Source organism: Macaca mulatta, chromosome 6 (assembly GCF_049350105.2).
Source record: "Macaca mulatta isolate MMU2019108-1 chromosome 6, T2T-MMU8v2.0, whole genome shotgun sequence".
NCBI classification, from domain to species: domain Eukaryota; kingdom Metazoa; phylum Chordata; class Mammalia; order Primates; family Cercopithecidae; genus Macaca; species Macaca mulatta.
Window position 1 is genome coordinate 170,983,121 of NC_133411.1, and position 27,539 is coordinate 171,010,659.

The 27,539-nt window shown below is 34.8% G+C and overlaps 1 protein-coding gene across 2 annotated transcripts in view; it reads left to right on the forward strand.

The window, feature by feature from the left end:
• GABRG2 (gamma-aminobutyric acid type A receptor subunit gamma2) overlaps positions 1 to 27,539 on the forward strand; it is an 89,976-nt gene that overhangs the window by 32,184 nt on the left and 30,253 nt on the right. For both annotated transcript variants that reach the window (NM_001261778.1, XM_015141355.3), the window contains 2 exon segments: positions 1,631 to 1,713; positions 4,610 to 4,747. In NM_001261778.1, coding sequence (NP_001248707.1) covers positions 1,631 to 1,713; positions 4,610 to 4,747 — 221 coding nt within the window.

Here is a 27,539-nt window from a genome sequence, read left to right on the forward strand (position 1 = left end):
TCAGAGCTCAGTCCAGCTTTTGAAATATGAAGTCAATCATACTATCTCAAGTGTCTTTATTGTTCTTATAACATTGTAGTCATTTCTGGACTTAATTTGTGGAATCACTGCATTAGTTAATTATGAAAGCCACCTCAAAAGTGTCACTAACGGAGATTCAATCAAAGCTTGAATGGTTACCAGTCTATATAGAGAGACGATTTTGTTCTGGCTATCTAAAATGAGCTATGAGTGTGTTTGTGTTTTTGTGCATGCCCAAAGACATTTAGATCTGTATCTATGTTTATATCTGCAATTATATTATTTTCAATTTTAATAATTCCAGTTTAATTTGGAGTAGTAATACTAATAAAATGTCAAATTTAATTGTAGCTTCCTTTATGACTAAAACTATTCTTCCCTTTGAAGAGCATATAAATATATAGTAACAATGATTAAAGCCTCCAGTTTTGAAGGTAGATAATCCTGGGCCCAAATTTCAACTGTGCCTCTAGTTATGTGACTTTGGACAAGTTCAGGTACAATAAATGCATGATAATACTTGTTAAATGAGGAAACAATTCACTCTACCCAGTGCTTCATAGTTAATTAAGGGCTCAATAATTATTAAATATATTTTAACATCAGTAATTGCTCCGTTATATCATAGAATTGTAGATTTTTAATTGCTTTCAATTAAAAGTTATACTAATTGGAAAATCTCTTAAAAACAAATTTCCCTAAAATAATACTTTTATTACATCAACAATAATATCTGCACAATGTAAGAAATATAGCTAAAAATATGAAATTTTAAAAATCATCAACCCATTACCATTACAATTTGAGACTATATTCATACTTACCCAAAGGTGGTAAAGACATCTGACTTTCAAATCTTCTCCCTCCTGGAGTTCCAGCCCAGGACTTGAGACTGAGAAAATCTGTATGCTTTAACAAGCACTAACTAATAAGACTTAAACTAATTAAGATTTACTGGCAAACATTTTTCAAATATGTCTGTGTATGTGCATTTAACATTTATTGTATTCTATCAGATATTCTTCTACTCTATAATACCTATTTAATGACATCCTCTAGAATATCCTATTTCGTGACAGTGTAGTGTAGAATGAATGCCACACCATTGTGCAACACAGGTATTTTTAAACTCACCTTTAGCAATTAAAGCTAACAGCTAACAAGTTCTTACAAACAGAAGGTCCTGCTTTAATTAGCAGATAAGATCTTAGAATTATCAACATTCATTTATATGCAAACAGTAAACGAGCTTAAGTTCTTAAAACAGTTGGTTCTGTTAAATATATTCACTGAGCAGTTTCACATGAGCAATTAATTTGCAAAGAGAAAAACCAAAACCAAAAACTTAAGTGATCATAAATTTTCAATAAATATAGTTGAGGTAAGTGAGGTGCCATTATTTGATCTGTGAAAATGACCAGACTACATTAAGTCTTATGTAATTTTTTCCTGGACTTGGTGGATTTCTTCATTGGGGATTACTCTGTGTTTTCAATCAGAATGTGAGATATTCTCTACAAAAAAAAAAAAAAATCATTTAAAATTGTGCAAATTTACAATTTAAAATTATGTCTAAAATCCATCTTATGTTTAATATCTTTCTACTTAGGTTGACAATTGATGCCGAGTGCCAATTACAATTGCACAACTTCCCAATGGATGAACACTCCTGCCCCTTGGAGTTCTCCAGTTGTAAGTCATATTCCTTCTCCATTTGTATCCTCCCTCACTTACAGTCTTTCTGATTGCCATGTTAATTAATTGAAAGAAACATAACAAATTTCAAAGTTGTATTAAGTTATGTTACTGACTTCAATGATTTTGACCATCTCTGTCATCCTAATCCCAGCTTGCTCCGATTAGAGTGATTCCTGCAAAAGAAGGACTGATTTTATTGAGAATTACAAATAGGTTTCATTGAGTTGCATACTTTTAATATATTGGTTGCCTAGAGCCTTTTTTTTTTTTGTAATGGATTGTAAGGCCAACACTGGACTCAATAGAAAGGGTGCAATCTTTAATTATATATCCTCTTCCTTTTTCTCCTATGGGCCTAGGAAGGGACTATAGCAGCACGTTGCTAGTTAAGGTCTGCCCCACAGCAAAATTATTTCATTGATAAAATATATGTGAACTACTATTTGACACACAATAAGATCAAATATAAAACCATTATTTTTATATTTATTATTTTTATCGGATAGATAATAGAATGTAGCAAGAGGATCCATGATGATCTAACGCAGAATATGCTTCAGTAACCTTTACAGATATTTTCTGCCTGAACCAAAGTCAAGCAAACTTAAATTTCCCAAAACGCTTTCCTTACTATTTGTTCAGCATCCATGAAAGGTCAATCACTTCTTTTAAAATTTTTGTCTGCCAGTTGTGCATATTGGACAGAATAAAAATCTGATTATAGATTTTAAAATTATGTTTGTAGAAAGGTAATTTCTCAACCAGGGAGTCCACTAAGTCATAGTAATCACAGTTTGAAAAAAGTTGATGATCAGAGAAGTAATCACGTGTTTATCTTTTCATCAATACCAGAGGAAAACAGAGGACAAATATCACTGTACATCATATTTATCTAGAAAAATTCTCATTATAAAACTTATTTCATGTTTTACTGAATCAAAGAATAAAATATATTTAATTATAAAGTTAAAGCTTCCCTGAGTTTTAGAGAAATTAGCTTTGCTTATTTTTAATTTTCCAAGTGGGACTACTTCTTTCTTGTGTCAGCTAAAACTCAAGAACTGTTGATTTCTGTGGCATCAGGTGGCCAGTTGAAAATGGTCCTCTGAACCCAAACACAATTTAATATTACTTATTGCTATCTGAACAATTCAGTTACCAGCACATTCTCTGCACAAAGTTGCCTCATATCATCATTGTTTGTTACTTTGTTTTGTTTTGTTGTTTTTGACAGGGTCTCATTCTGTTGGCCAGGCTGGAGTGTGCAGTGGTGTGATTTCGGCTCGCTGCAGGCTTTGCTTCTGGGGCTCAAGTGATCCTTCCACCTCGGCCTCCAGAGTAGCTGGGATTTTAGGAATGCACCACCATACCCAGCTAATTTTTGTATTTTTTGTAGAGATGGGGCTTCGCCATGTTGCCTGGATATTACCACTGTTTCCCTCAATTTTCATCACATCCTGTCATACCCCTCTCCATCCCCTGCAATAGTTCTCTACAGACTCTTTTTTTCCTCCCTCTTTAATTAATATAAACATATAATAGACAAAGCTGCATCAAAGGGAATAGAGAGGAGGAACTATGTGGGATTTTATTCCAAGTACTCAGTCAGTGTTCATAATCAAACTAACCTTTACATGCCATTATTATTTATTTTCACATAATAATTGGCATTACTAGTACACAAACTGTTAAAATGGTTTCTGGTTTTCATTTATTTTCTTGAAAAAGTTAATTCTGCAGTTGACTTCATAATAATGTTTGTCCATTCAACAAATATACATTGACCATCAATTCCATGAGATAAGTACTATTATCCTCCCTATAAGGGAACAAACAATTTAGGAGGAAAAATATACACTTATCCAAGGTAGAATGGCTGGGAAATGGTACTCATAACCACTACTTTGTCTCACCTGCCAGTGTGATGTTTTCAACGAATATACTTTCTGTTCTATTAGTACAAGCTCATTGATATCGTCCTCTTAGCATTTCTACTTACTACTACTTTTAATTGTGTATTTCTGTGTATATTAAAATGGAGTCCTGACAAATTGAGAAAGAAAGATAATTAATAGTTTAGTTTATTTTTTCCATCTCTCTTCCACCTCAAATGCATCCTTTGGAGAAGTTTTGAGTCTGTTCTGTCTTACTATTTTCTGTTTCTATGTGACTCAAAATCTTGCTCTGTTAACTGCCTTTCACTGTGATACAAGACTTTGTATTTCTACTATTTATTATGGACTGGTCAGTTGGTATGTACTATTCCAGATGATGGAAAATATGCATATGGCATATATAAAACCACAGGTAGTATACCTTCTATGTCATTTAAATTATTTTCTTTTTTTTTTTTCTTTTTTTTTTTTTTTTTTTTTTGAGACGGAGTCTAGCTCTGTCGCCCAGGCTGGAGTGCAGTGGCCAGATCTCAGCTCACTGCAAGCTCCGCCTCCTGGGTTTACGCCATTCTCCTGGCTCAGCCTCCCGAGTAGCTGGGACTACAGGCGCCTGCCACCTCGCCCGGCTAGTTTTTTGTATTTTTTAGTAGAGACGGGGTTTCACCGTGTTAACCAGGATGGTCTCGATCTGCTGACCTTGTGATCCGCCCGTCTCGGCCTCCCAAAGTGCTGGGATTACAGGCTTGAGCCACCGCGCCCGGCTAAATTATTTTCAAGAGTAAATTTGACCTTTGAATTTTTGAATCTTATTTCCCATTAGGATGCAATATCATTGTAATTTATGTCCTCACTGCAATGCCCTTTGGTCCAAGATCCTCATCTAGCTTGTAACTATCTTTCTCAGTCTTTACCTCTGTGTCGTGTTCATAGAAGATTGTTGCTACATATGCTAATTTATAATAATTTTTAATGTGAGCTTTCCTATCTCATGGCAGATGGTTATCCACGTGAAGAAATTGTTTATCAATGGAAGCGAAGTTCTGTTGAAGTGGGTGACACAAGATCCTGGAGGCTTTATCAATTCTCATTTGTTGGTCTGAGAAATACCACTGAAGTAGTGAAGACAACTTCTGGTAAGATGCACTTGCAAAGAATTTCAAGTGACCTTTCCAGAGTTGAAATTTTGGTATATATGATTTAGAAGGTTTTTCAATACCTCCCTATGAATGATAATCAGAAAATTAAATGAAGTGTTTTAATTTTCTAGAGAAAATTATAATTGAAATTCAAGTAGAATAGATAAATATAAATATATTCTACCAATTTGGGCCAATTGGATTCAAATTGGATTAGTAAATTATTCCCTAATTTATTTAAGGAAAAATGAATACCAATTATGAAAAAAGAAAATATTTATTAGAAGTACGTTTTTTAGAAAGTATGTTTCCTAATGTACTGAAATCGCCACATTTCACACAGGAAGAGTGAATTTTTTACAAATGCAGAAAAGTGAGCATAGTGGATATGGACCCATTCTCCATTCAGTAGTTTAATATTTTAAACTTATCCATCAGTGGATAACAGAACAATTCTTGAGTATCAGAGAGGATTGGGTTCAAATCCCAGTTGCATCAGTTATAAGCTATAGACATCGGGCAAATGTATTGAATCTCTGAGATCAGCTTTTCCAGATGCCTAATGTGCATTTAAAAAATTGCATCACAGGGAGACAGTGTTTATGCAAAATATGAATAAAATGAAATGCTTAGAATGATAGCTGGCACTTAGCACTTGGTTAATAGTAGCTCTTACTAATATTAATTATGATTATTGGATGTACATGATAATATGGTCAGGAATTGAGATTTATTTTAAGACAAGCTAAAAGCAAATATTTTTATATTAAATCATAATTTCTAATAGTATCAATTATTAATTTAAAACTCTACATCGGGCAACTTACATATGTTTCCAGACCAGATCTGTCTCATGGGTGGCCAGTTTGAACTCTCAACAATGCTGCTTACATTCTCTATGTAGATTAATCCAACTACTCCTTTTAAAATTATGTTAATTTATATATGTTTAAATTTCAAATACAAACATTGTGTTCTCAGCTTACCATCTATTAAGATGTTATTTGAAACATATTTCCAAGAGTTGAGCTGTTTTATGTTGATTTAGTCACAAACACCTGATCATTTTCTAGAATTCATAGGAAATATTTTTTGCATGTGGAATAATTTGGAATCAGGCCTTCATGTACTTTACAGAGAGAAGCAAATAAAGGACCTACACAAAGATGGAAATTTATGATTCTACTTTCAAAAGTACCATCCTCCAAATCAAAGAATTATCTGACTGTAACATTGTTTTGAGCATTTGCAAATGTCTCATAAAGGCTCTTTTATTTGGAAAAAAGAATCTGAAATAAGGTCATAGTAATGCTTGAGTATATTATTTTAAAATGGCCTTCTGTTCCCTTATGCACAAGAAACCTGACCATCAAGTATTAGAACAATTTTTTTTTTTTTTTTTTTTTTTTTTTTTTAAGAAGGAGTCTCGCTCTGTCTCCAGGGCTGGAGTGCAGTGGTGCGATCTCGGCTCACTGAAAGCTCCGCCTCCCTGGTTCACGCCATTCTCCTGCCTCAGCTTCCCCAGTAGCTGGGACTTTAGGCGCCCGCCACCACCCCCGGCTAATTTTTTGTATTTTTTAGTAGAGAGGGTGTTTCACTGTGTTAGCCAGGATGGTCTCGATCTCCCGACCTCATGATCCGCCCGCCTCGGCCTCCAAAAGTGCTGGAATTACAGGCGTGAGCCATCGCGCTCGGCGTAGAACAATCTTTCATTTGATTCAAAAAGGAAAAGTTAAGGATTGCCTTAGAACTGAAGTCTTCCATCTGCGAAAGAAAACACACACACACACACACACACACACCCCCAGGTAAAATTAATCTCCAATTCTTCATGCTTCCAGATGAGAAATTGGCCATTAAGTTCTGTTGTATATTCATATTTCTACAATTATTCCAGGACTCTAAAACAGAACCCACAAACTCATGACTAGAAGGTTTCTTGTTTAGTTGTTTTGAGCCCAAGAGTGATATGAAGGACAAATGGTGGAGACAGAAGGGTTGAGTTTACATCACAGAGCCTAACATTACCACCTCCCCAAAGTCTCGTGTGGAGAATGATCTAGGGAATTTACTATCTATTAAGAGACACTTGTGGGAGAAAATTATCTACTTGCTTTAAGCATAGCAAAAAGAATTAACAAGGTCCCTCAAGGCTATTAATCTTCCTAAGGAAATCACAGCAAAACAGTACTGAAAGATACTATGTTTCACAGTGTGTACCATCATGTAACTGACCTCATTAACTTCTCTGTGCGACCTAATATTGTGGATAGCCTCCATAGTTGGCCTTCTCTCCCACTCCTCACCCTGCTGGTTTGTATTTTGTGTGTAGTACTATTTCAATGGGCTCCGTGAAGAGAAAGGGCTGAATTGAACATTAATGTTGATAATGAAAGGCAGCCTGATTTCTGTGACAGCTGATTTTTTAAGGATTGGAAGTTTTTTCTCGATATTTGCTTGATTTTTGTTGCTATTCTTATCTTCAAAGCATAGCTCTGTAACTAATGAATATCTACAAGGAAGTTATGTTTACAACTTTCTTGGGAAATTATCAGGAGCTCAATCTTAGCCAATTATAACATGACTTTCTTTTACACTTGTGGTAAATGTATCTCCCTTTAAAATGCCTCTTTTGTAACTGGGCAAGAATATTGCCAAATTGCGACATAGCTTAGTGAAGGATTTTCCAACCCTTATTCATTCAAGCTTTGTTATATCCAAGTAGTGACTGTACTTCTGATTCCTATTTTTTTCTTTAATTGATTCGTGTGTGTGTGTGTGTGTGTGTGTGTGTGTGTGTGTGTGTGTTTGAATGCACAATGAATTTTATTATTTGTTTTAACTTTTAGGTTCAGGGGTACATGTACAAGTTTTCATATAGGCAAACTTGTGTCACGGGGGTTTGTTGTACGGATTACTTCATCACCCAGGTATTAAGCCTAGTATCTATTAGTTATTTTTCCGGATCCTCTCCCTCCTCCCAACCTCTACCTTCCCAAAAGCCCCAGTGTCTGTTGTTCCCTTCTATGTGTCCATGTGTTATCATCATTTAGCCCCCACTTACAAGTGAGAACATGCGGTATTTGGTTTTCTTTTCCTGTGTTAGCTTGATAAGGATAGTGGCTTCCAACTCCATCCATGTTCTTGCAAAGAACATGTTCTCATTTTGTGTGACTGCATAGTATTCCTTGATACATGGTTTTTTAATGAAATTAATTTTTCAAAGGAAAGTTAATACAAGGACCATAATTGGAAAACCAGAACATTTGACAAAAATATAAGTGATATAAAAATATGATTTAAAAACAAGTGAATACTCTTACACTTTAAGTGCATATATTTGTGTTCCCTAGACTTTGAATATGTTGAAAACAAGAGAAAGACAGAGAAAAGGATATTAGAGCTTGAGTAAACAGCAATTAGCACCAAATCAAAACATTCTCTTTGATATAAACAGAATAGTAGAAGAAGAATTTCACAGGAGAGAATTTACTCACCAGGAAATTTAATGCTATGTGAGAGTCCTTGCATCCACCACCTGAATCACCTCTTTTAATACTAGTTTTATCTGTACTACAGTTGAGAAAAATATTTCCCCTGAGGTAGGTCGATAAGATTTGAAGAATATTTTTAATTCGTTGTCAATATGCTAGAACAGATTCTGGATCCATGATTTCTTCTTCAAACTGTAATTCCTTCCTGATTGTTCTATATCTGGGAGAGAACAACCATTGCCCCAGTGAGCCAAGCGTGAACACTCAGAGTCATGTCTCTGCCTCCCACATCTAATGAATCATGAAGGCACTTATGCTTCTGAAATATCTTGTGTAACTGTCCTCTTTTCAGTTGCCATTGCCACTGTCCTAGTTCATGATTTTGTCTGTTCTCATCTGGAATGTGTCAGTAGCTTATTAAGTTATGTGCCTGCTGTCAATTTCTCTCTCATCTCCAGTGTATGCTTTTCACCTTAATTGTAAAAGCTAGCACTTACTAAGCACTAACTACATGCACCACAGCAAGCACCATGTGTAAATGATCTGCTTTCTCATAACCACAGTTACATTTACTGTTAACACTGATGGTATCACTGCAGATGAGAAAATTGAGACTTTGAGGGGTTCATTTACCTGCAGGGATCAAGTTCAAGTACTGGGACAGAAACTCAAAGTCGTCTGCTCTGAGATTCATGCTCTTAATCACAACACTATTTGACTCCCATCATGGCCCAGTGAGCCCCTGATATGTCCCTTCCTCATGTCTCAATAATTCGGTAGGTTCAATTGAGCGCAAGCTATTGTTTCTAGTATGTAAGAATCTGGTCGCAGGAACTTTCCATCCTTGTTTTCTATAATTTCCCAGCTTGTGAAAGAACCAACCTGTGAATACTTTTCTGTGTTTAACCAGTCTTACACTCACATTGAATCTCAATCTCTTTCTGTTTTGAATGGCTTCTTAATGCATCACTGCCATCTCATCTCTATGACTTTAAGGCTTAAATCAATGGCATCTCTTCAACAGTGCCTTCTCTGATCTTAATACCAAAACAACCTGAAGCAGTTTTTAAGAATGTTCACCACTGGAGTCAGACAGCTCAGGTTTCAACACCAGCTTTGCCACTTACTAGTGGTGTGACTTTATATAAATCATTTAATATATCCGAGCCCAAAATCACCAGTATCCACAGGGTTGCTCCAAGAATTAAGAAACATACTGCATTAAAAATGTGCCTGACAAATGGGAAGAGCTTGGCAAATGGAAAGCAACAATATTACTATTATTATCACTATCATTATTATTCCATTAACTCCTCCAAGAGCATTGTCAACCACCTTAAGAAAACATGATTTCTGCCTTGTGTTGCTTGGGCACTTGTTTTACCCTTCAGTCTCTGACCCCTTCCTCCACTACATAAGCTTCACAACAGAAACTTTTTAAAATCATCTCCAAGCCAGTCACCGGAGTGGTAGTCATCATGGACTATTAACCTGGTGGCTGACTTAGAGGTGATTATAGATAATTGTTATATTAATCACTTGTGACAATTACATTGATACAACAGTATATCATTCATCAATGAAATACATAATGCAGAATGCTATTATCTATGTTTTCCATTGCTCATTGTGTACTCTAAACTAGAAGAGTTTACTCTTTGTGTCATGTTGCCACGGCCAGCTCATCAAATTCTATCCATAATTTTTGACTCTTTTTTCTTCTCTGTTGTCATCCTGAGATGTGGGCTAGAAAAGTGGACAAATGGGTTTCTTACAGGAAACCTACATTAGTGGGATCCTTGTGCCATCATAATGAATTACAAAGAAATATACCACATTTCTCCCAAGTCAGAATACCACTAAATCATATTGTCTTTAGCAATGCATCCGAAACATCAGGGTTTCATGAAACATCTTCATAACTATTTTTGGCATAACCATGTAAATTATTTTCTGGTTTTGTTGTTTTTAATCCCACTTTCTTCTTAGATTCCATGTTCTAGTTTTATTTTCCTGATTTTTATCACAAGGAATATATAACTGGGAAAATGAAATTTATCTTCCTTTCTGCCAGTGACATGCAGATCACAATCGCGAAACACCAGCTCCATGGATGAAGTTCATGCTTGTTGCCTGATTTCTAAAATATCCATATTCTGTATCTTTAAATGCTATGCATCATCATCCCATCATACTGTTCCCTTCCCTGAGGTTTTCTTGCTATGTTACACCTATCCCAAAGTCTCTGTTCCTATTTATTTTATTATTTAATACCAAGCTCAAGTCCAACCTTCTGTGCCTACATCAATATTTGCATATGAATAAAATCCTTCCTCAAATAGAGAACAATAGCTTCCACCTTTTAGCTTGTTTTAATTTAAATGTCCTTGGTAAACTAAGGAGACATGCATAAAACTTGACTCATCATTTAGATGATCTAGTTTGGCAGAAAAAAAGGAAGATAAAAAAAAATACGAGTTAACGGTACTTTTTAAATTGAAGAGGTTGAAAGGGAAAAACAACAACAACAACAAAAACTAAATGAAAAAAAAAAACTACATGAAAAAAGAGAAATAAACAACTACAGCACCAATCCTACAATCTCTTGTTACTCCTGCGTCTCAGTGAGTTGTGAGCCTATTTTAGTCAATACTAAATTTTTCAAACTACTTGAAGCAGCGTAATATCTTAAAATAAACCAGTGGATGATTGCACAGTAATAGATTTTAATTTTATTTTTAAGCTTCAATTTAGAAAGTTAGCTTTGGTCTCAGGAGAGAAAAGTGTATGAATTATGTAAATAGAGCTGGGCCTAGAGCAGCCATGGGGAAGTCACTTTCCCTCCCTGGGATGAAAGTTACTTATCTATAAAAGGAATGCATTTGATTAGATGGTTCTTTAAAGTCCTTGTCCTCAGCATTTATTCATAATCCCTGATATAACCAAGGTTACACTGTCAATGTCCTAATGTAAAAGCCACTTTCTTTATAAATGAATATTTTTCTAGAATGTTTTTCCATGATCCAGTCTTCAATAAAATTTCAAAACAAATACAAAAGCAAACTCCTTGGGATTTTTAATTTAGAGGAAGCAGTCCTCCCCCTCTATTTTGTTCTTAGTGATATGTTATTACACACATTAAACAAAAATGTTAACCAAAAATGATAACCTATTTTCTTTCCATTGTGATCCTGGAATATTCGTATGTTATGTTAAAAATCACACATTTGGATTTTAAATTCCAAGGTTGTGTTCACACTATCTAGCAGGGAGATAGTTTTTAAGGGGTGGAGGCAGATGGCATAGAGAAGTTCTGTGAAATCAAAGGAAAATTGTCTGGTTTCAAGGTGACACATGTCATTTCTGCTTATGTTCTATTGGCAAGAACTAGTTGCATATTCCTATAGAGATAAAATGGGGTTGGGAAATGTAGCTCCGTTTTGAGTTAGGAAGGGACAATGGATTTTATGACTTTCTAGTATCTATGTAATACACACAATGGTATTGAATTTCTCACAAAAGCTTCTGAGAAAGATATTATTTTTCCATTTGATAGATGAGGAAACTAAAGTTTAGATGGGCTAAGTTATTTGCTCAAGGATATTCAATGGATAGAGTTATTTATTCAGATCCAGAATTTTTACTCCATAAAGAGATAAATTAAAATAAAAACTATTCCTAAGCTTGATAAAAGCTACTTTTACAGAGACATGCAACAATGAAGTATTAGCACTTAATATGGTAGCCATATATATGAATCAACAGCATGTTAAACTGTAGGAATAGCAATTATGTTTAGATATAATAAAATTATCAAGTGAGAAACTTAATTTAGCAATTATATCCTTTCATTTTTTATTAAAGTTATTTACTGATTAGAAGATAGTATTATTTACTAGTTAAGTGGTCTGTACTAGTCACTAGTTAATTGGATCTGCACATGACCATTCAAATCTGGCTTTAACTAAAAAATTATTGAATCCAGTGTATTTGTGAAAACTTGTTCTTTGAAAAAAAATCCATTTGAGAGACTATATAATAAGTGGTTTGCATGACTACTATTTATAATAAATTTAAAAATTAATATTTTGTCAGTCTATCAGAAGCAACCAGATCAAAAAATCATTTTTTTAATCCAAGTTGCTGATATTTTCTAACTCAACTGAAAATCCTATTTTGCTACATTTAAGAGAAATTTACATCAATGTGACTGATATAACTAACAGATCTCTCCTAAGCAGCTACTGCCCCAAAATAAATTTGAAAGAAATTTTTTTTGAAAATGCAAAAATGTGAGAGAATGAAGACTGAGCCTTTAGAGATGATACTCTACATGTAAACTAATTGAAGATTCCTTTTACCGTATTTGACGTAAGCAAATGATTTCTTCATCTTAGTCTTGCAGTTTCAGAAAATAATGCTATTCAGCATTGCAGATATGCACTTTTAAGCATATCACAGACTGGAAATGGGCAGCAAATAGCAATGAGGAAAATAATGTATTCTTTTTAACATATTTTACCTTCTTTTCTTTAAAAGGAAATTTTTATGAAGGCCACAACATTGTGTCGCACAACATTCTAGAAAAGAATTTGCTGGGCATACAGACTAGGGGCTGACCAGAGTTTATCTGCCATTTTCACCTGCCACTCATGTAATATATTTCATTTAAGAGATCAAGAACATCTAATTTTAGTGGTACATCCAGCAAAACAGAAACAGTTAGTAAAACCCAAGGAAAAAGGATTGACCATTATGTTAAACATGGTTTACAATGTCACTTTTTTGTTTGCTTTCATTTTATTTTATTTTAATATTATTATTATTTTTTTGAGACAGAGTCTCACTTTTTCACCCAGCCTGGAGTGCAGTGGTGAGATCACGACTCATGCAGCCTCCACCTCCCAGGTTCGTGCCTCAGCCTCCCAAGTAGCTGGGATTACAGGTGCATGCCACTACACCTGGCTAATTTTTGTATTTTTAGTAGAGACGGGGTTTCACCATGTTGGCCGAGTTGCTCTTGAGCTCCCAGTCGCAAGTGATTCACCTGCCTAGGCCTCCCAAAGTGCTGGGATTACAGGTGTGAGCCACCGTGCCCAGCCTGGTTTGTTTTTATATATGGATATCTCTGCTGTTCAAGAAATTGACAGTGCTTTACAGTTAACATAGAAAACACATCATAGATGTCTAATTTTTCACATTTCTCTGTTTTCCAATTTATCCACTCCAAAATTAACTACTCTTTGCAGTACACCATGTTCCACAATGATGACAAGAAGATATACTAAAAAGTTCTATTCTCTTAAAATTAGTTCTTCTTCCATGCCCGCTACAAACCTAATTGTTTTGCCTATAAGCACTTCACTAGCAGCTTTATAAGATGTCTTTCTTTAGAAACACTGGAGTACAATAAATAAGTTATATTGCTGACAAGACTCAAAGATGAAAGCTCCAGTTTAGACAAGTGAGTTTACTGGATTAGTTTCCAAACATAATTTGTAATCTGCCTATACTCACATGACTAATAGCACCATGTACCAATGATGTACTTTCATCATTACATCTACTGTTCATTGCTAAGTGGTGAAGAGCTATGTACTATAAAAGACAATATGCAATTCAGGAACTGTGTAATGGTTCCTTGTTAAAGAGGTAATGCAATCATGGACACCAATTGTAATCGCCTAATGATTACTTTTCCTTGTGGGTGGTTTCCTGTTACCAGTTTTAGTGACTAAGAGTGAAGAATGATTGGTACAAAAATAAAATTTTAGGGCTGAATCTTAAAGACCAAGCCCAGGTGTAATTTCACTTACAGGGAAATCGCTCCAAAGAGGTAAAGTCAGAGCTTCTGAATTGGCAGCCAATTATTTGACTCCTGCCTGTGGCATGGGGCTTCAGGATGGGTAGAGTTAAATTTTATTTTATTTCTCAGCTAATATTAAACAACTGAGAATTTTCATGGGAAATTTAAAGATTTGTATATCTTAAACATCTGCGAAAGCCCTTATTCCCATGTAAAAACATTTATGTAGACCTGAATTGTCACCTGTCTCAACATGTGGGTGATACAATCTCCAGTTTACCAAAGTCTCTACTACTCCCTGTCCTATTTCCTATTTTTGGAGTTATGTTTTCTTCTTGAGTTACTGTTTTCATATTTTGTAAAGCAATGTGTATGTGTATCACTATAAAAATGGGGAAAATTAAAGATAATTAATCTCAAAATGAGATCGCATATATATCTGTAGAGATGAAGAATATCATTTTATCTTTTACAATAAAAGATAACGGGAGGCTGAGGCGGGAGAATCCCTTGATCCCAGGAGGCAGAGGTTGTGGTGAGCTGAGATCGGGCCATTTGCACCCCAGCCTAAGCAACAAGAGCGTAATTCAGTCACAAAAATAAATAAATAAATAAATAAATAAATAAATAAATAAATAAGATAAAGGGCAAAGAGGATTTTTCTATCACAAAATGACACTCTAAAAAATGAATGCTAAAAGCATGACTCAACCAAAGTTTGCCTGAATATAAATATTAGGTGAATTGCAAAGAAGTACCAGAATCTTGTCAATCTAGGTCTCACCTCCTTTTGACATTCTGCAACTGGGTTTATGTATCATAAATATCTAACATAAGCAATTTTAAGTTCATTCAGTTTATCTCTACTTCCACTTTCATGGAAGATGAATTTTGAATAAAAATAAAATTGGGAAGTTCTATATGTGGACATCTGTGCCTGTAGTCTTCACTGTCATTTAGTTTCTTTTTCAACTCACATGTAAGTAGCTAAAACTTTATTGCCGTTTTTGCTTTGTTGCCATTTTGCTTTGTTGCCATTTTCTTGCACATTAGCAGTCTTGCATTGTCAATCAAATCGATACTGTGTCCTTTTGTAGTTTTCTGAAGATCTACGTAGTTAATGTTCTGCAATAAAATCTTATTCTTTACTTGCTTTGATAAAATGAGGCAGCTGCGTATAGAACTTTACATACCCTATGATTCCTATTTAAAGGTTTACATTTTTGTTGCGGTATCTGTAGCTGAATGACCTTAAGGAAGTCATTTTCTCTTTGAAACTGCAATTTCTTCACCTCAAAACAAATAAAAATCAGACTAGACTGATTTTGAAGGTCTACTTCACTCATAAAACACTGTCATATTTCCTGGTATTTAGCATCTCTGTTATGAAGCAAACATCTGGTGGGTATTTGCGTTCTCTATGTCCCCCAGAATTCCTAACAAAACTTTTGCCATGTTTTTTTATTATGTCCCGTTCAGAAATTAACAGATCTACTCTGTCTGTCACATGTGGAGATCTTAGGTGAGAGAAGGGGGCCAGGGTGTTGCCATAGAGATGGTTGATAAGCTAGCTAAGGTCTGATAAAGTGAATTCAGCATGAAAACATAGACCTGCTGTGAATGGGAGGAGCAAGGGCAGATGCTAACTGAATTTATGTGAATGAGAAATTGGGGATGGGGTGAAGGTAGGACAGTGGCTGTGACATGGCTTTCAGAGAGGAAGGAATAGACACTTAGGTCTTCAAACAGGAAGAAGACTTGCAATCAAGAGTGCATAAAAGGACCTTAATTTATTAGCTTATTATTTTGTTTTTAATATCTTAATTGTATAAATTGGCTGAACTTGTATAGTCCTGTGAATCAGCACTCAAAATAATAATGGCACTACTACCTCTACAATAATAGTAATAATGATGATAATAATAATAATAATATGTGCTAACATTGTGAAGCACTTCGTATACATCAGCTCATTCATTTTTCACAGCCATTCTATAATGTGATGCTCATTTTCCAGAAGAAATTACCAGGTACAACCAACCTTGTAGTAAAATTGACAGAGAGGGTGGGAACCTTGTGCAATATCATGGTGTAAGTTACTGAATAGGCACTCAGCTTTCCTGACTGACAGTCTGATTCCAATTATGAATTAAACACCAAGGGGTGTGTGTCTGTGTGTGTGTGTGTGTGTGTGTGTGTGTGTGTGTTTCCAGACAGACTTACTCTTGGCTCTATTTCTTTATCTAGTGTGTAATTTATGATTTATGTTCCTATTATTGTTTTGACATCTATCCATCTATCTATCTATCTAAACTATCCTTCATCTATTTATCTTAAGCTGATTGCATGTAAGTATGGTAGAATCAGTCTGTATTGGTCAGCTTAATCTAGACAATGCTATGGTAGCAAATAACCCTCAAAATCTCAGTGGTTTAAAGTAAGAACAATCTCAATTGTTCTCCCTCCTGTGTTTCTTTATTCTGTGGTATATCATTCTCATAAGCCAAAGGGGAAATAATAGAAGAGTAAAATGGTCCTTAAAGCCTCTGCTTTGCGGGTCTTAAGTGATTTTGACTCACATTCTACTGACCAAAGCAAATCCCATGAACAAGTCTGATGTCCATGGAATATGATGCACAATGCTTTCACACAAAGGGACACCAGGGAAGGCCTCTATAGGGATGGACTTTGTAGAAAGGGGAAGCAAATATCTGGACTACAAAACCATCACCAACAATTAACAATAGTATAATCCTTTATACTACACGTGACTCGCCTACCTGGCCATGTCAGAGGGGCCCAGTCACCAGTTCTCATGAAGTCTTCTCTAGAAGCAGTGGGGTAGGCAATACTCTGTGACATTTAATTCTGCAGTATGAGACCGTAACTTTGACAAAGAGCCCATCTTCTTAAAGAGGTTGAAAGAAATTCCTAATCATATGAATGGGGAACAGAGTCCCAGGCTTGTGATTTGCCAGTTTTAGTTTCTGTTGGTTTTCTGATCTCAAGATCATGTGTCAGGATAAGATACTTTTAATAAGAGAAAGGGATACCATGCTCACAGAGAAAATATAGCCCAAGCATGAAAATATCTGTCTGAGAATTATCCTCTTAAAAAGAGACTGTTTTGGGTCAAGCCTGTCTCACTCTGTCAGTGACCTATAGCATGATTTCTAATTTATGTAAAATTGGTTTCAGAAGAGCAGGTGAGAACACATGATATTAACATGAAAATGATTGTAGGGTGATGGGAACTGTCATATTTTATAAACATAAGCAAAATTTTCTTTGTTATACTGCTGGAACAGCTTTATTAAAGTCAAAAATATTGGTCCTGTACTAAATTCAATGTTACAGTTATTAGCCAGTGGTAACTTCTAAGAAACGATAAACCCGAATCATCCCCTTGTCAGTAGGAGGAAGTAATTGAACATGATTTAATAAAGAATGGCCACAAAATAATGTAAAGGTCAGATTGTCTTGATTGTTATTATTTTTTGCATGGAAAAACATCTTTAATGTCCCTAACAGTCCTGTGTAGAAGGAAGATATTGTCAAAAAGAGTAGTTTCCAGCAACTTTTAAAATGTTTTCCTGTATTTAATCTTAACAATCGAGCTATGATTTAACCTTTTCTTTTATGAAGCATTCTTAAATTAATTATGTTCCTCTATTTTATAGATAAAGTACATGAAGCATATTGCTAACAATAATTTAAAACATTGCCATATTTCTGGTTATTAGTAGAACTAAAGCTAATTAACAAGCATAGAGAACCCCAAGCAACTGTCTCTCCTCTACCCAAGACTGAATTAGTACAAAACAGAATTGCCATTTCATTGGTTGACATTGAATAATTGAGTACTAAGAGATATTTTGGTCCTAAAAATCTGCCACTGTTAATATATGCACAGATAAGTAGTGTTGGTAATGATATGATGATGATAATGAAGATGATGATGATGCAGATACTAAAGCCAACTGTTGTTGGGCATTTCACATATGAAAGACACCGTGCTAAGCACTTCACTAAAACTGTAAACCTGCAACAAATTTTTGCAGGTTTTTGAATTATAGATTCGAATCCTGAGCCAGTAGTTGATTTGAGAAGTCAGCCCCAGAATTTTTGTCAAGTCTTATTTGTAGGCAGTGGTGATTTGGTACAGCAGTTTTGTGTATTTTTTTCTCCTCAAATCTTTTTCTGCCATCCATAGTAGTTTTATCAAGGAAAAAAAAAAAACAACTATTGATATTCACAGAGGTTCCAATGCTGTGTGTGTGTGTGCATGTGTATCTGTAATAAACATGATAAAAACATGTATTTTCAAGGTACTCATGCCAATTATATACTGTAATAGCCTGATAAGTTTTATTGACTGCAATTAATGACCATAGAGTTTTGATAATTAACTCTAACCTAATATGCCTAGTTTTCTTTTTATAAAAACAAGAATGAGGCAGTAACAGGTGTAACTTGATCAAGGACATTTAAAATGCTTCCCATAACTGGACATATTATCTATGTCTCAAAGGAAAACTCTGGGTATAATTACATAGGTGCTATAATAGCAAAACTAGGCTAGAGGTGAGAAGATCTGGCTTTAAGTCCCAGGTAAACTTATGAACATGTGAATATATTTGAGCAAAACTCTCTCTCTCTCTCTCTCTCTCTCTATATATATATATATGCATATATATGTGTATAGATATTCATATATGTATATATGTGCATATATATGTGTGTGTGTATATATATGCCAGTAAGCAAATTGACACATGAAATAAATGAATCATTTCTCCCAACTCCACAAGAAGCAAGACTGAGATTGTGAGTCAAGTTCCTGCTTCTCATTCCTGGGTTCCTGTGATCAGATTTTGTCATCGGCACTTAAGAAGGATGACAAGCTGATAACAATCAATGGTGTTATTAAAGCAACACAAAAGGCAAAATTCTGACTTTTCTGTCACTTTGGTGGAAAATTGCTATTGAAAGATGAAGGCTAAATGTGGAAATAAAAGGATAAAGAATGCCTCACTCAGAGGAAGCCAGAGGAAGGCGGTATTGGGATGGTCCCTAAGATTAATGCACTTTAACCTAAAGTGAAAAAGGGACCTGTAGCATTGGACCGTTTTGAAGTCCCCAGGGGCATTTGAGAAAGCTGGACCCAGTTAAATACAGTCCTTTAACTCGTTTGAGAATTGAAAATTAAACTTTCAGATAAGAAATATAAGATGAAAAACACTTTGAAATTAGACGCCACAGAGAGATATAGAGAAATATTTGAGAGACTTATCCTTTCATATTAAAACATTCAATGCATTCTCTTGCCTGTATGTAGGGACGCAAGGAGAATTACAAAACTCTGCATTAGTGCTAGTCTCTGTTCTGTCTGGGGCTGAGAGAAACAAATGCTTATTTCCTCCTGAAAACTGAGAACCTATTTTCAACTTTCCAAATTTCTCTCCAGATAATTGCTGTTTACTTCAAGATTCCATAGTTACCCAATGTTGTAATAAGTTATTAGCATATTTTATTTGTTGAAAATTACTGTGTGCAGCAAACTGCCCATAGCACTTTGTTTATAGTATATCATAATTCTTTTTAGAACTTTGAAGTAGATATATGATCACTACCTCCTTTTAGAGGTAAGTTTCTTGATTATTTATTCTGGGCCTCCCATGTTCCCAAATAGGGTTCAAGAAGGTAAATTTTCCTTGATCAGTCCACAGTCCAGTGAAATGACAATGAACCAGATGTAACTGAACATTAAATAATTTTTATATGAATCTCTATATGCTAAGACTGATGAAGCACCTACCCTTACACTGAAATCTGTGCTTTTTACTACAACCGAGCACATCAATGCCTACATGCTTCAATAGCATGTCATTCTCATTTTTATTTTTTCTGAATGAAGAAATCATTATCCTAAATATACCTTAACTTCTTAAAATACCTTAGGATATGTTTGGAATATAATTTGAAGGTATTGGTACAGTCATAATGCTGTTTAAGAGCTATTGTAGTTCTTAATTGTGACGAATCCAGGGGCTTATTTTAGCAAGTTGCCTACTTCCACCCACTCCTCTTCCTGGCATTTGGAATGATCGCCCCCATGCTTGCCATGCCTAGTGCCTCTCAGACAGAGGCTGGTGGGAGAAATGTATCTGCAGCATCCATCTGCCAGCCCTGCGCTGAAATAACTGGGGTTTACTTGAGGAGCCTTTGCTGAAACCTCAGAAAGTGGCAAAAGTGGTGTTTCCATAGCTGTGCCAAGTTAACATTAATTCAGGTGCTATATGGTTTATGCTTGCCTTTCCCTGTCTTTTACATTCAATTTTTGGCCATGGAAGTACCAGGCACAACCTTTGCACCCGTACATATGTCATCTGTCTGTAATTCTAGATATGATAGTTATTTGATGTTGTGTCCAACACTTCCATCTTACCTCATTCCCTCAGGGGTTCTTTCTGAGGCCTAGGAAAATATAATAGAATAGATCACATTTAAAGGGAATATTAAACTCTTTTTGCGATTATTACTCTAGCACTGAAGTTTCATGTCTGAACCTGAGGTTATGCCCACTTGAATTCTCTGTACAGTGGAGATATTAGAGAGTTGCAGTTAGGACTCAAGAACTATAACTTTTGCTTGACTATTCATCTTTCAACATAAGATATAGACTTGGGAGAATTTTGGCTGAAGTATCAGATAATAGAGATGGCATGTGAGCTCTCATGACACCTCTGCAAGCTGCATGAACTTAGGCAGTTTCCAATCTACCTTAGCCACAGTTTACGTGCCTATAAATAGAAAATAAATATTCAATTTATCTGACCATCTAGGATCCTTGCAATTATTAAATGAGATTAAAGTATATGAAAATGACTCTGCAATTGCAAAGCACTATGTAACTTTACAGGACAATTTAAACTGCATTATACAAGAAGAGAACTAGTCAGTTTAGATTAAGAATTCTCTTTAAAACCTGGTAGTAAAAGCCAGCATTGCTCTCTTTAACCAAGATATTACTCAATTAGAAACATTGTTCATTATTTGTTTAGTATTTGCTGAGCACATATTGTATATAAAACACTGTATCGAGGGATATCAGGTTCCAAGTTACACAAGGCAAGGATTCCCGTGTTAATAAGTTTAAAGTCTTACCTATTCATGTGAATCATTATAAAACTGTAGAAGCACTATGCTTTTTACTGAAACCTCCCTCTGTCAAAAGTATGGACGAATGACTGTGGCAATTTGAACACTAAATGCTTATGAGTCATTCCATCGCATGTCCACATACTTCTGCTGAGTTTAATATTTATCCAGAGTCAGTTGTGTTTCTGCCCAAACCTGTTAATGAATGTTGAACTATTATTGCAATGATGCAATTTAAATATTACATAACGCCATATAATTAGGTGTGAGCTAATTATTTGCAAATGCTTATAAAACAGTGCATATTAGAAAGAATTTTTATACTTGATCTTTTTAAAATTGATGAATTTGAATGTGATTTGTATATGAATGATGACACCTTGATAACCAGTTGGCAGACTCTAGCTCAAAGCAAAAGACCTTTGGATCTATTTTGTTTTTAATGGTGGACAAAGTGTACATTTTGTAGATTTTTAATTAAAATGCATTTTGAAACATTCTATAAATTATATTCATTAGTAACTTATAAAAGATTCCTTTTCACCAACGGACCTAGTACAAGCTCTTTTTGTATTTGATAAGAGGGTTTCTCCTTCATAAGAACGACTCTAGATAGAATGCCACGAACATCCCATTTTATTGTTATCTCCTTAGCAACTAGCTTAGTGCCTGGCACACAGTAGGTGCTTTTTAAAGACATGCTGGAATTGAAGAAGGTAACTAGAAGAAAGATCATGAAATGGAAGCATTTGAAATGAATCTTGCAAATAGGGAGAAATTGGGTTTGATAGTGAAGTGGATAGAACAGAAAGAACATCAATGTGTCCTCTTAAGATCAAGGGATTATCGTTTAATGTAACTTAAGGCATTTGAATTTCTATATCTATAAAATGTAGAATAGCTAGCAGTCACAGGGTCACATAGAAACTGTGCATGCATAAATAAATTAGTGCTGTCATTAACTTTCCAATGTCTTAGTGTCACTGAAGGCAAAAGTCAGGTTTAAAAACAATCTTAACTTTGAATTACGTAAGAAGCATAAGAAAATTTGTGAAATTGGAAGAGTTTCAGATATATATTTCTTAATTCCTCTAGAATACACACAAACACATAAAAATAAATGCTTGCTTTAAAATTTGACAAGATATATATTTATGTAACTTGAACTAATTTTAAATTATTTAGAACCAAAACAAGAGTTGAGTTGGCTAAACTTAGGGAGGAAGTTGACTACTTAAATGCAATTCATAGAACCTATACTCTAATAACTATGAGTTAGGCCTCTGCTGCAGTGTTGCGCCTATTAAAAGCAAATCAATACAAACCAAAAATAAACAAACTAGACAAATGAAAACACACATACACAAATTTCAAAACAGACAAAAATAACTGAAGCCATTTAAAAAATTAAATGATTATAGAATTTACTTCCACTGAGCATATTAAAAGAGAGAACAGATAATCTACATAATCCATTTGTCACACGTATTATTGAAGGCTTTCATCACTAGTGTAGACGCATTCAGGGATAGTCTGCTTTATACTTCAGATTATTTAATGCTTGTTTACCTTCATGACAGACAACCCATTATATTTCAATTGTCTTGAACTGTCATTTTAAAAAGAGAGAAAAAATAAAAGATCAATGAAAGCCAAAAAGAAAGACTTTCACAGAGACGTCTCTAGATAAATGGCTTCATCAGTAAATATATGTAAACATTAAAATAAAATATTATTCTTATACAAACTATTTGAGAATGGAAAAGATAGAGCATGAATTTTGAGCCCATTAAAACCTGACATAATAGTAAAAGACTTTGTCAGGCAAGTAAGAAAATAAAAAAGGAAGGAAGGAAAGGAAAGAAAAGAAAACATTAAAATTACCTTATTTTGTTGATTTTAAAGTTTACATTTATTTTTCATTTTAATATCTCTAAAATTTAGACATTTAAAAATCAATGCTATAATATCTTGCAGTATATATCTGGGAAGTAACTTCTGGCACAGTCAAGAAAGTATCAGAGTGAAAATACCTTAGAATATATTCAACATGAAAATCATTGTATATTTGAAAACAAAGTGCTTAATCACAATTAAAAGATGACTAATTAGTTTTAATATTCTACAAAGAGTTAACTAATCATATTTGAGAAAAAAGAAGAAATACAAGAAATAGATACTATTTGTTTTCTATCAATAAAATCTGAAAATCATCCTCCTGGTATTTTTTTTTTTTTCTAATTTCTGTTTCTTCACACTTCCAACATTAAAAGTCAAAGATGCATTTGCTTGGAATTAGTCATGAATAAGATATAATCATCTTCATTGGACTCTAATAATATTCTATGCATATGAAACTTTTCTTTATCTAATGATTATTATTTATCTAATTATTTTTGCATGATGATGGTATTGTCATACCACACATCTATATTTAAACAAATTTTCCTGTGGAACTTGATGGGCATTAACCAAAAAATAATAATTACGCATTCTCAAAACAAATACAAAAGTTTAGTTGAGCTCAACCTGTCTTGGGAGTTATAGCAAAAAGAAAAATTAACATACTTATGTAAGTGTGTGTCTGTTTACATATAAACACATGTATATTTATAAAGACTGATGGTAGCTTCTTTTCACTGGGTATTTGCTATGTGTCAGGAGCTGAGCTAAGTGTTTTATGGCATTACTCAATTGATCATTGTAGTAGCTATGAGGACTTGTATTATTATTATTCTACAAGAGAGAAACAGATTTAGAGAAGTTAGGAAATTTACCAGTGGGTCACATAGTGTGTAGCAAAGCCGAGACTTGTAAATGGGCCTATCTACCTCCAAAGGATGTGTCCGTAACCACTGTGTTAATGCTTTTGTATGTGTGTGAAACATTGAAAATAATTGTAACTATAGATGCATCATCTTCAAATGATTGGTCATCAGGAAATCTGGGAGAAAAAACGATTCTCTTTTATCCATATAAGCAAAATGCAGCAATGAATGATGAATCAAGGTGAGGAATAACTAGGGTTAAAGCAATGATCAGAAGAGGGCCTGAGATGTGTGAGGAAACAAAGAAGTTTCCTCAAAGAGAAAGTGGTTGAGCTGGGTCTTATTGTGAAATTTCAATTCGCTAAAGAGGAAAAGGGGGCATTTAGGCCAGTATAGTAGTATAAATAAAGGCTAATATGGCAGAATGACCAAGGGTTTTCAAGTGATTGTGAATATTTTTGTTTAAGAGTTCAATTGGCAACACCATCTTCTTGCCTCCCATGTTGTAAAACAATAGAAAAATACAACCAATAAAGTGAGTAGAAAGTGACCAAAGCATCATCTTTGTTATTGATATTCCCGATATTGAAACATTTTGTATATACCTATGAGAGAATTGCTTTATAATATTAAATCCCAGAACTAGAATTACGTATCTAGCAGAATCAGTGTTACTCGCCTCTGGAAAAAGAGCATAGAATAGGTATGCCCTTTAGAGAGCCCTCCCAATAAAAAGAAATAGGAAGATATGGGGCGATGAACATCCAGTTTTTTTTTTCTCCTCCAGGATAGAGTTAAAGGACAGACAGAGAGAGGCTGGTAGTGTTATTCTAATGGAGTTTCTTCAAGGGAAGGAAACATGAGGAGTGAAGAAAAAGCATCCCTCCACCTAGGCAAGACTTGAAAATCTGCATTTCTCAAAAAAGTGCTATTTCTTAATGTGCTACATGACACACAGTGCTAGAGATCCGGTCTGTTATTCCTAGCCCTTTCTAAATATTCCTGATAGCTAATAAATGGAAGAATTGAAATATGCTCTGCAAAAGGATGCAAGGAATCTCATAAGTCATCATGAAAGGGAGTTACTGACACATCAGAGCAGTCTCAAAATAAATAAGAAAATAAAACCCTAGGACAAATATGCTATATTCCGAGAAAACAGAAACTTTCACTTTCTGATAGAGAAACAACTAGAGAAATCTATTGCCTATTTTTTTCTCTTAATTTCCAACATTTATATTTATTTATTCCCAGTTGAATCATTAAGCAAACTCTCTTTGGTGCAAGCATTCTTTTTAATCTTCTGGATATTCATTTTTACTCTGTTGTTTGCTCATCTATCCTTTCTGTTGTTAGTGTCTGATTTTAAAATACTTTTAAAATGATATCATGAAATATAATCAAAGATTGTCTGGCTTCTAGTGACTAAGTTATTTCCCACCAAGAATTTGGGTGATATAATCTTTGAGGTCTCAAGGCAAATGTAGATAGCAGCTTCACTTTAAGGCATGATGCATAAGGTTTGAGGTCCTGTGCCATTTTTCATAGTTAGGATTCCCAGTTTTTAAACACTACTTATTAACTACTGAAAACTTATTAAGGCAAGAAGACACGTCAACTGTCCAAAGAACAGCAGAAGTTCAGGTTGGTTGAGAGTAGGCATCAAGCAGAAGAAAACTTTGGTTTAATCAAAGTGGTGGTTTGGTCAGATGAACATAATGCAAGACAAGAGAATTGAGGGAGTGGTTGTGATGATCAACCAAAGAACTCACACAGAATAAGGAAGGAGTGACCACTGAGGGGATGAGGCAGGGTTGTAAGGTCATAGAATCAAGAGACTAAAGGTCTCCATAAAGTAAAAAGATTTGGAATGCTAGAGTATGAGAGTATAAGAGGGGCTTAATCAGAAACAAATAAGAGATGTTGTTCCACAGTAAGATTCATGAAATAGACATTATGGAAAGGTTACAGTTATTAATTTAAAAATAGTAATGTCTTGAGTATGCCATTGAAGAGGGTGAATGAAATAGTATCGAGGTCAACCTCATATACCATCGATCTAGAGAAATGTAAGGAACTTAGAAGACAGAGATTTGTGGGTCATATTTTTGAAACCTCAAGAATTAATACGAAAGATGTGGAGTATGTGATAGTGCCAATAGTAAAAATCTTCAAGAAATGAGGGATTAATGACATTTCATACTAAGATTAGACATAATAGATTCAAGTCAGCTAGTGTTGGTGCAGCTATTGAGAGTATGACTGAAGAAGTCGTACTTGTGGTTTCATCTTCACCCCTACAGATGAGGAAAGGCATTCCAGAGGACTGGATGTTTACCACAGTGTGCAATCCAGTGCTCTACCCACAAGTGGATCTCTGATAAATGGAAAAGCCTATGGAAATCATTGTCCTAGAATAGTGTGTGAACTCACTTTTGACCTGTATTGTGGGGGGATGGAATTATATGAAGTGTGAGACTCCACTTGACATCTTCAGATAGAGTTAAAACTTTGGGAAAGGGAGATGTTATCCTAGCATGAGGTTTCCCTCTGCACACCAATGGTGGTAGATGGCCTAAGAAATGCTTCACATTGTCCCCAGGAGTAATTTCAAATACCTTAGCATGACATACATGAAACTTCATACTCAATTCTTCGAGCCCATCTTTCTCCACCTTCCCCTTCACCTAATTCTAGCAGTCAATGTTATAGCCACATGAACTGTTTGTAGTTTCTCAAATAAGCCCAGCTTCCACATGCCCGAGGGACTTTTCACTTGTTTCCTCTGCCTGAAATGTTCTTCACTTGAAAACTCCTGTTTGTCCTTTATCATTACGTTGTGATGTGGCAATTTCTGAAAATATGCTTATTGTCCTTGTTCATGGCAGTTGTAACCATGCTTTGAATTGCTTGTTTACCTGAAGTCTCTCATTGTACACACAAGGCACTTTTCAGTCTGGAACTCTCTTGTTTATCCTGTATCTACATGTCCTACCTCTGGGAGTGGCTTATAGCAGTCAACATAAGCCAACAGTCAACAAACTCTGGTTGTTATAAGTTCATTTAATTTCCCATAGTAATTAATCATCCTGAACATTTTAAAATCTACAGTTAGAAAATTCCAGAGGTAATTTCCAGGCACCATTACCTCTGCAAACCTACCATCATTAGAATTCAACCGTAGCACTCTTAAGGATGAAAAGGAAGATAAAAAAAAAGTCTTAAGTACAGACACATAAGTAATGGAGATGAAGATAGCAGGATTGCCAGAAGCTCATAACTCTTGTTAAGAATTTTTAAAGCAAAGTTATTAAATCTCTGCACACTGGAAAACCTTTGTGTTTTGAATATAAATGTAGTTTTTTTCATGAAAATCATCTTGTCACTAGTGCCTGTACTTTAGATATTTGTGGCTAATGGCTTTTCCCCCAAACTAAAAGTATGCTAGAAAAAAAAAAACCTAAGATCATTCTAAGTTTATTTGTTCTAGTTTGTTTTCTTCATCTAATCACCTATATGGTATGCTCTAGCATACGACTAAATCTAAGATTTTTGTAAGA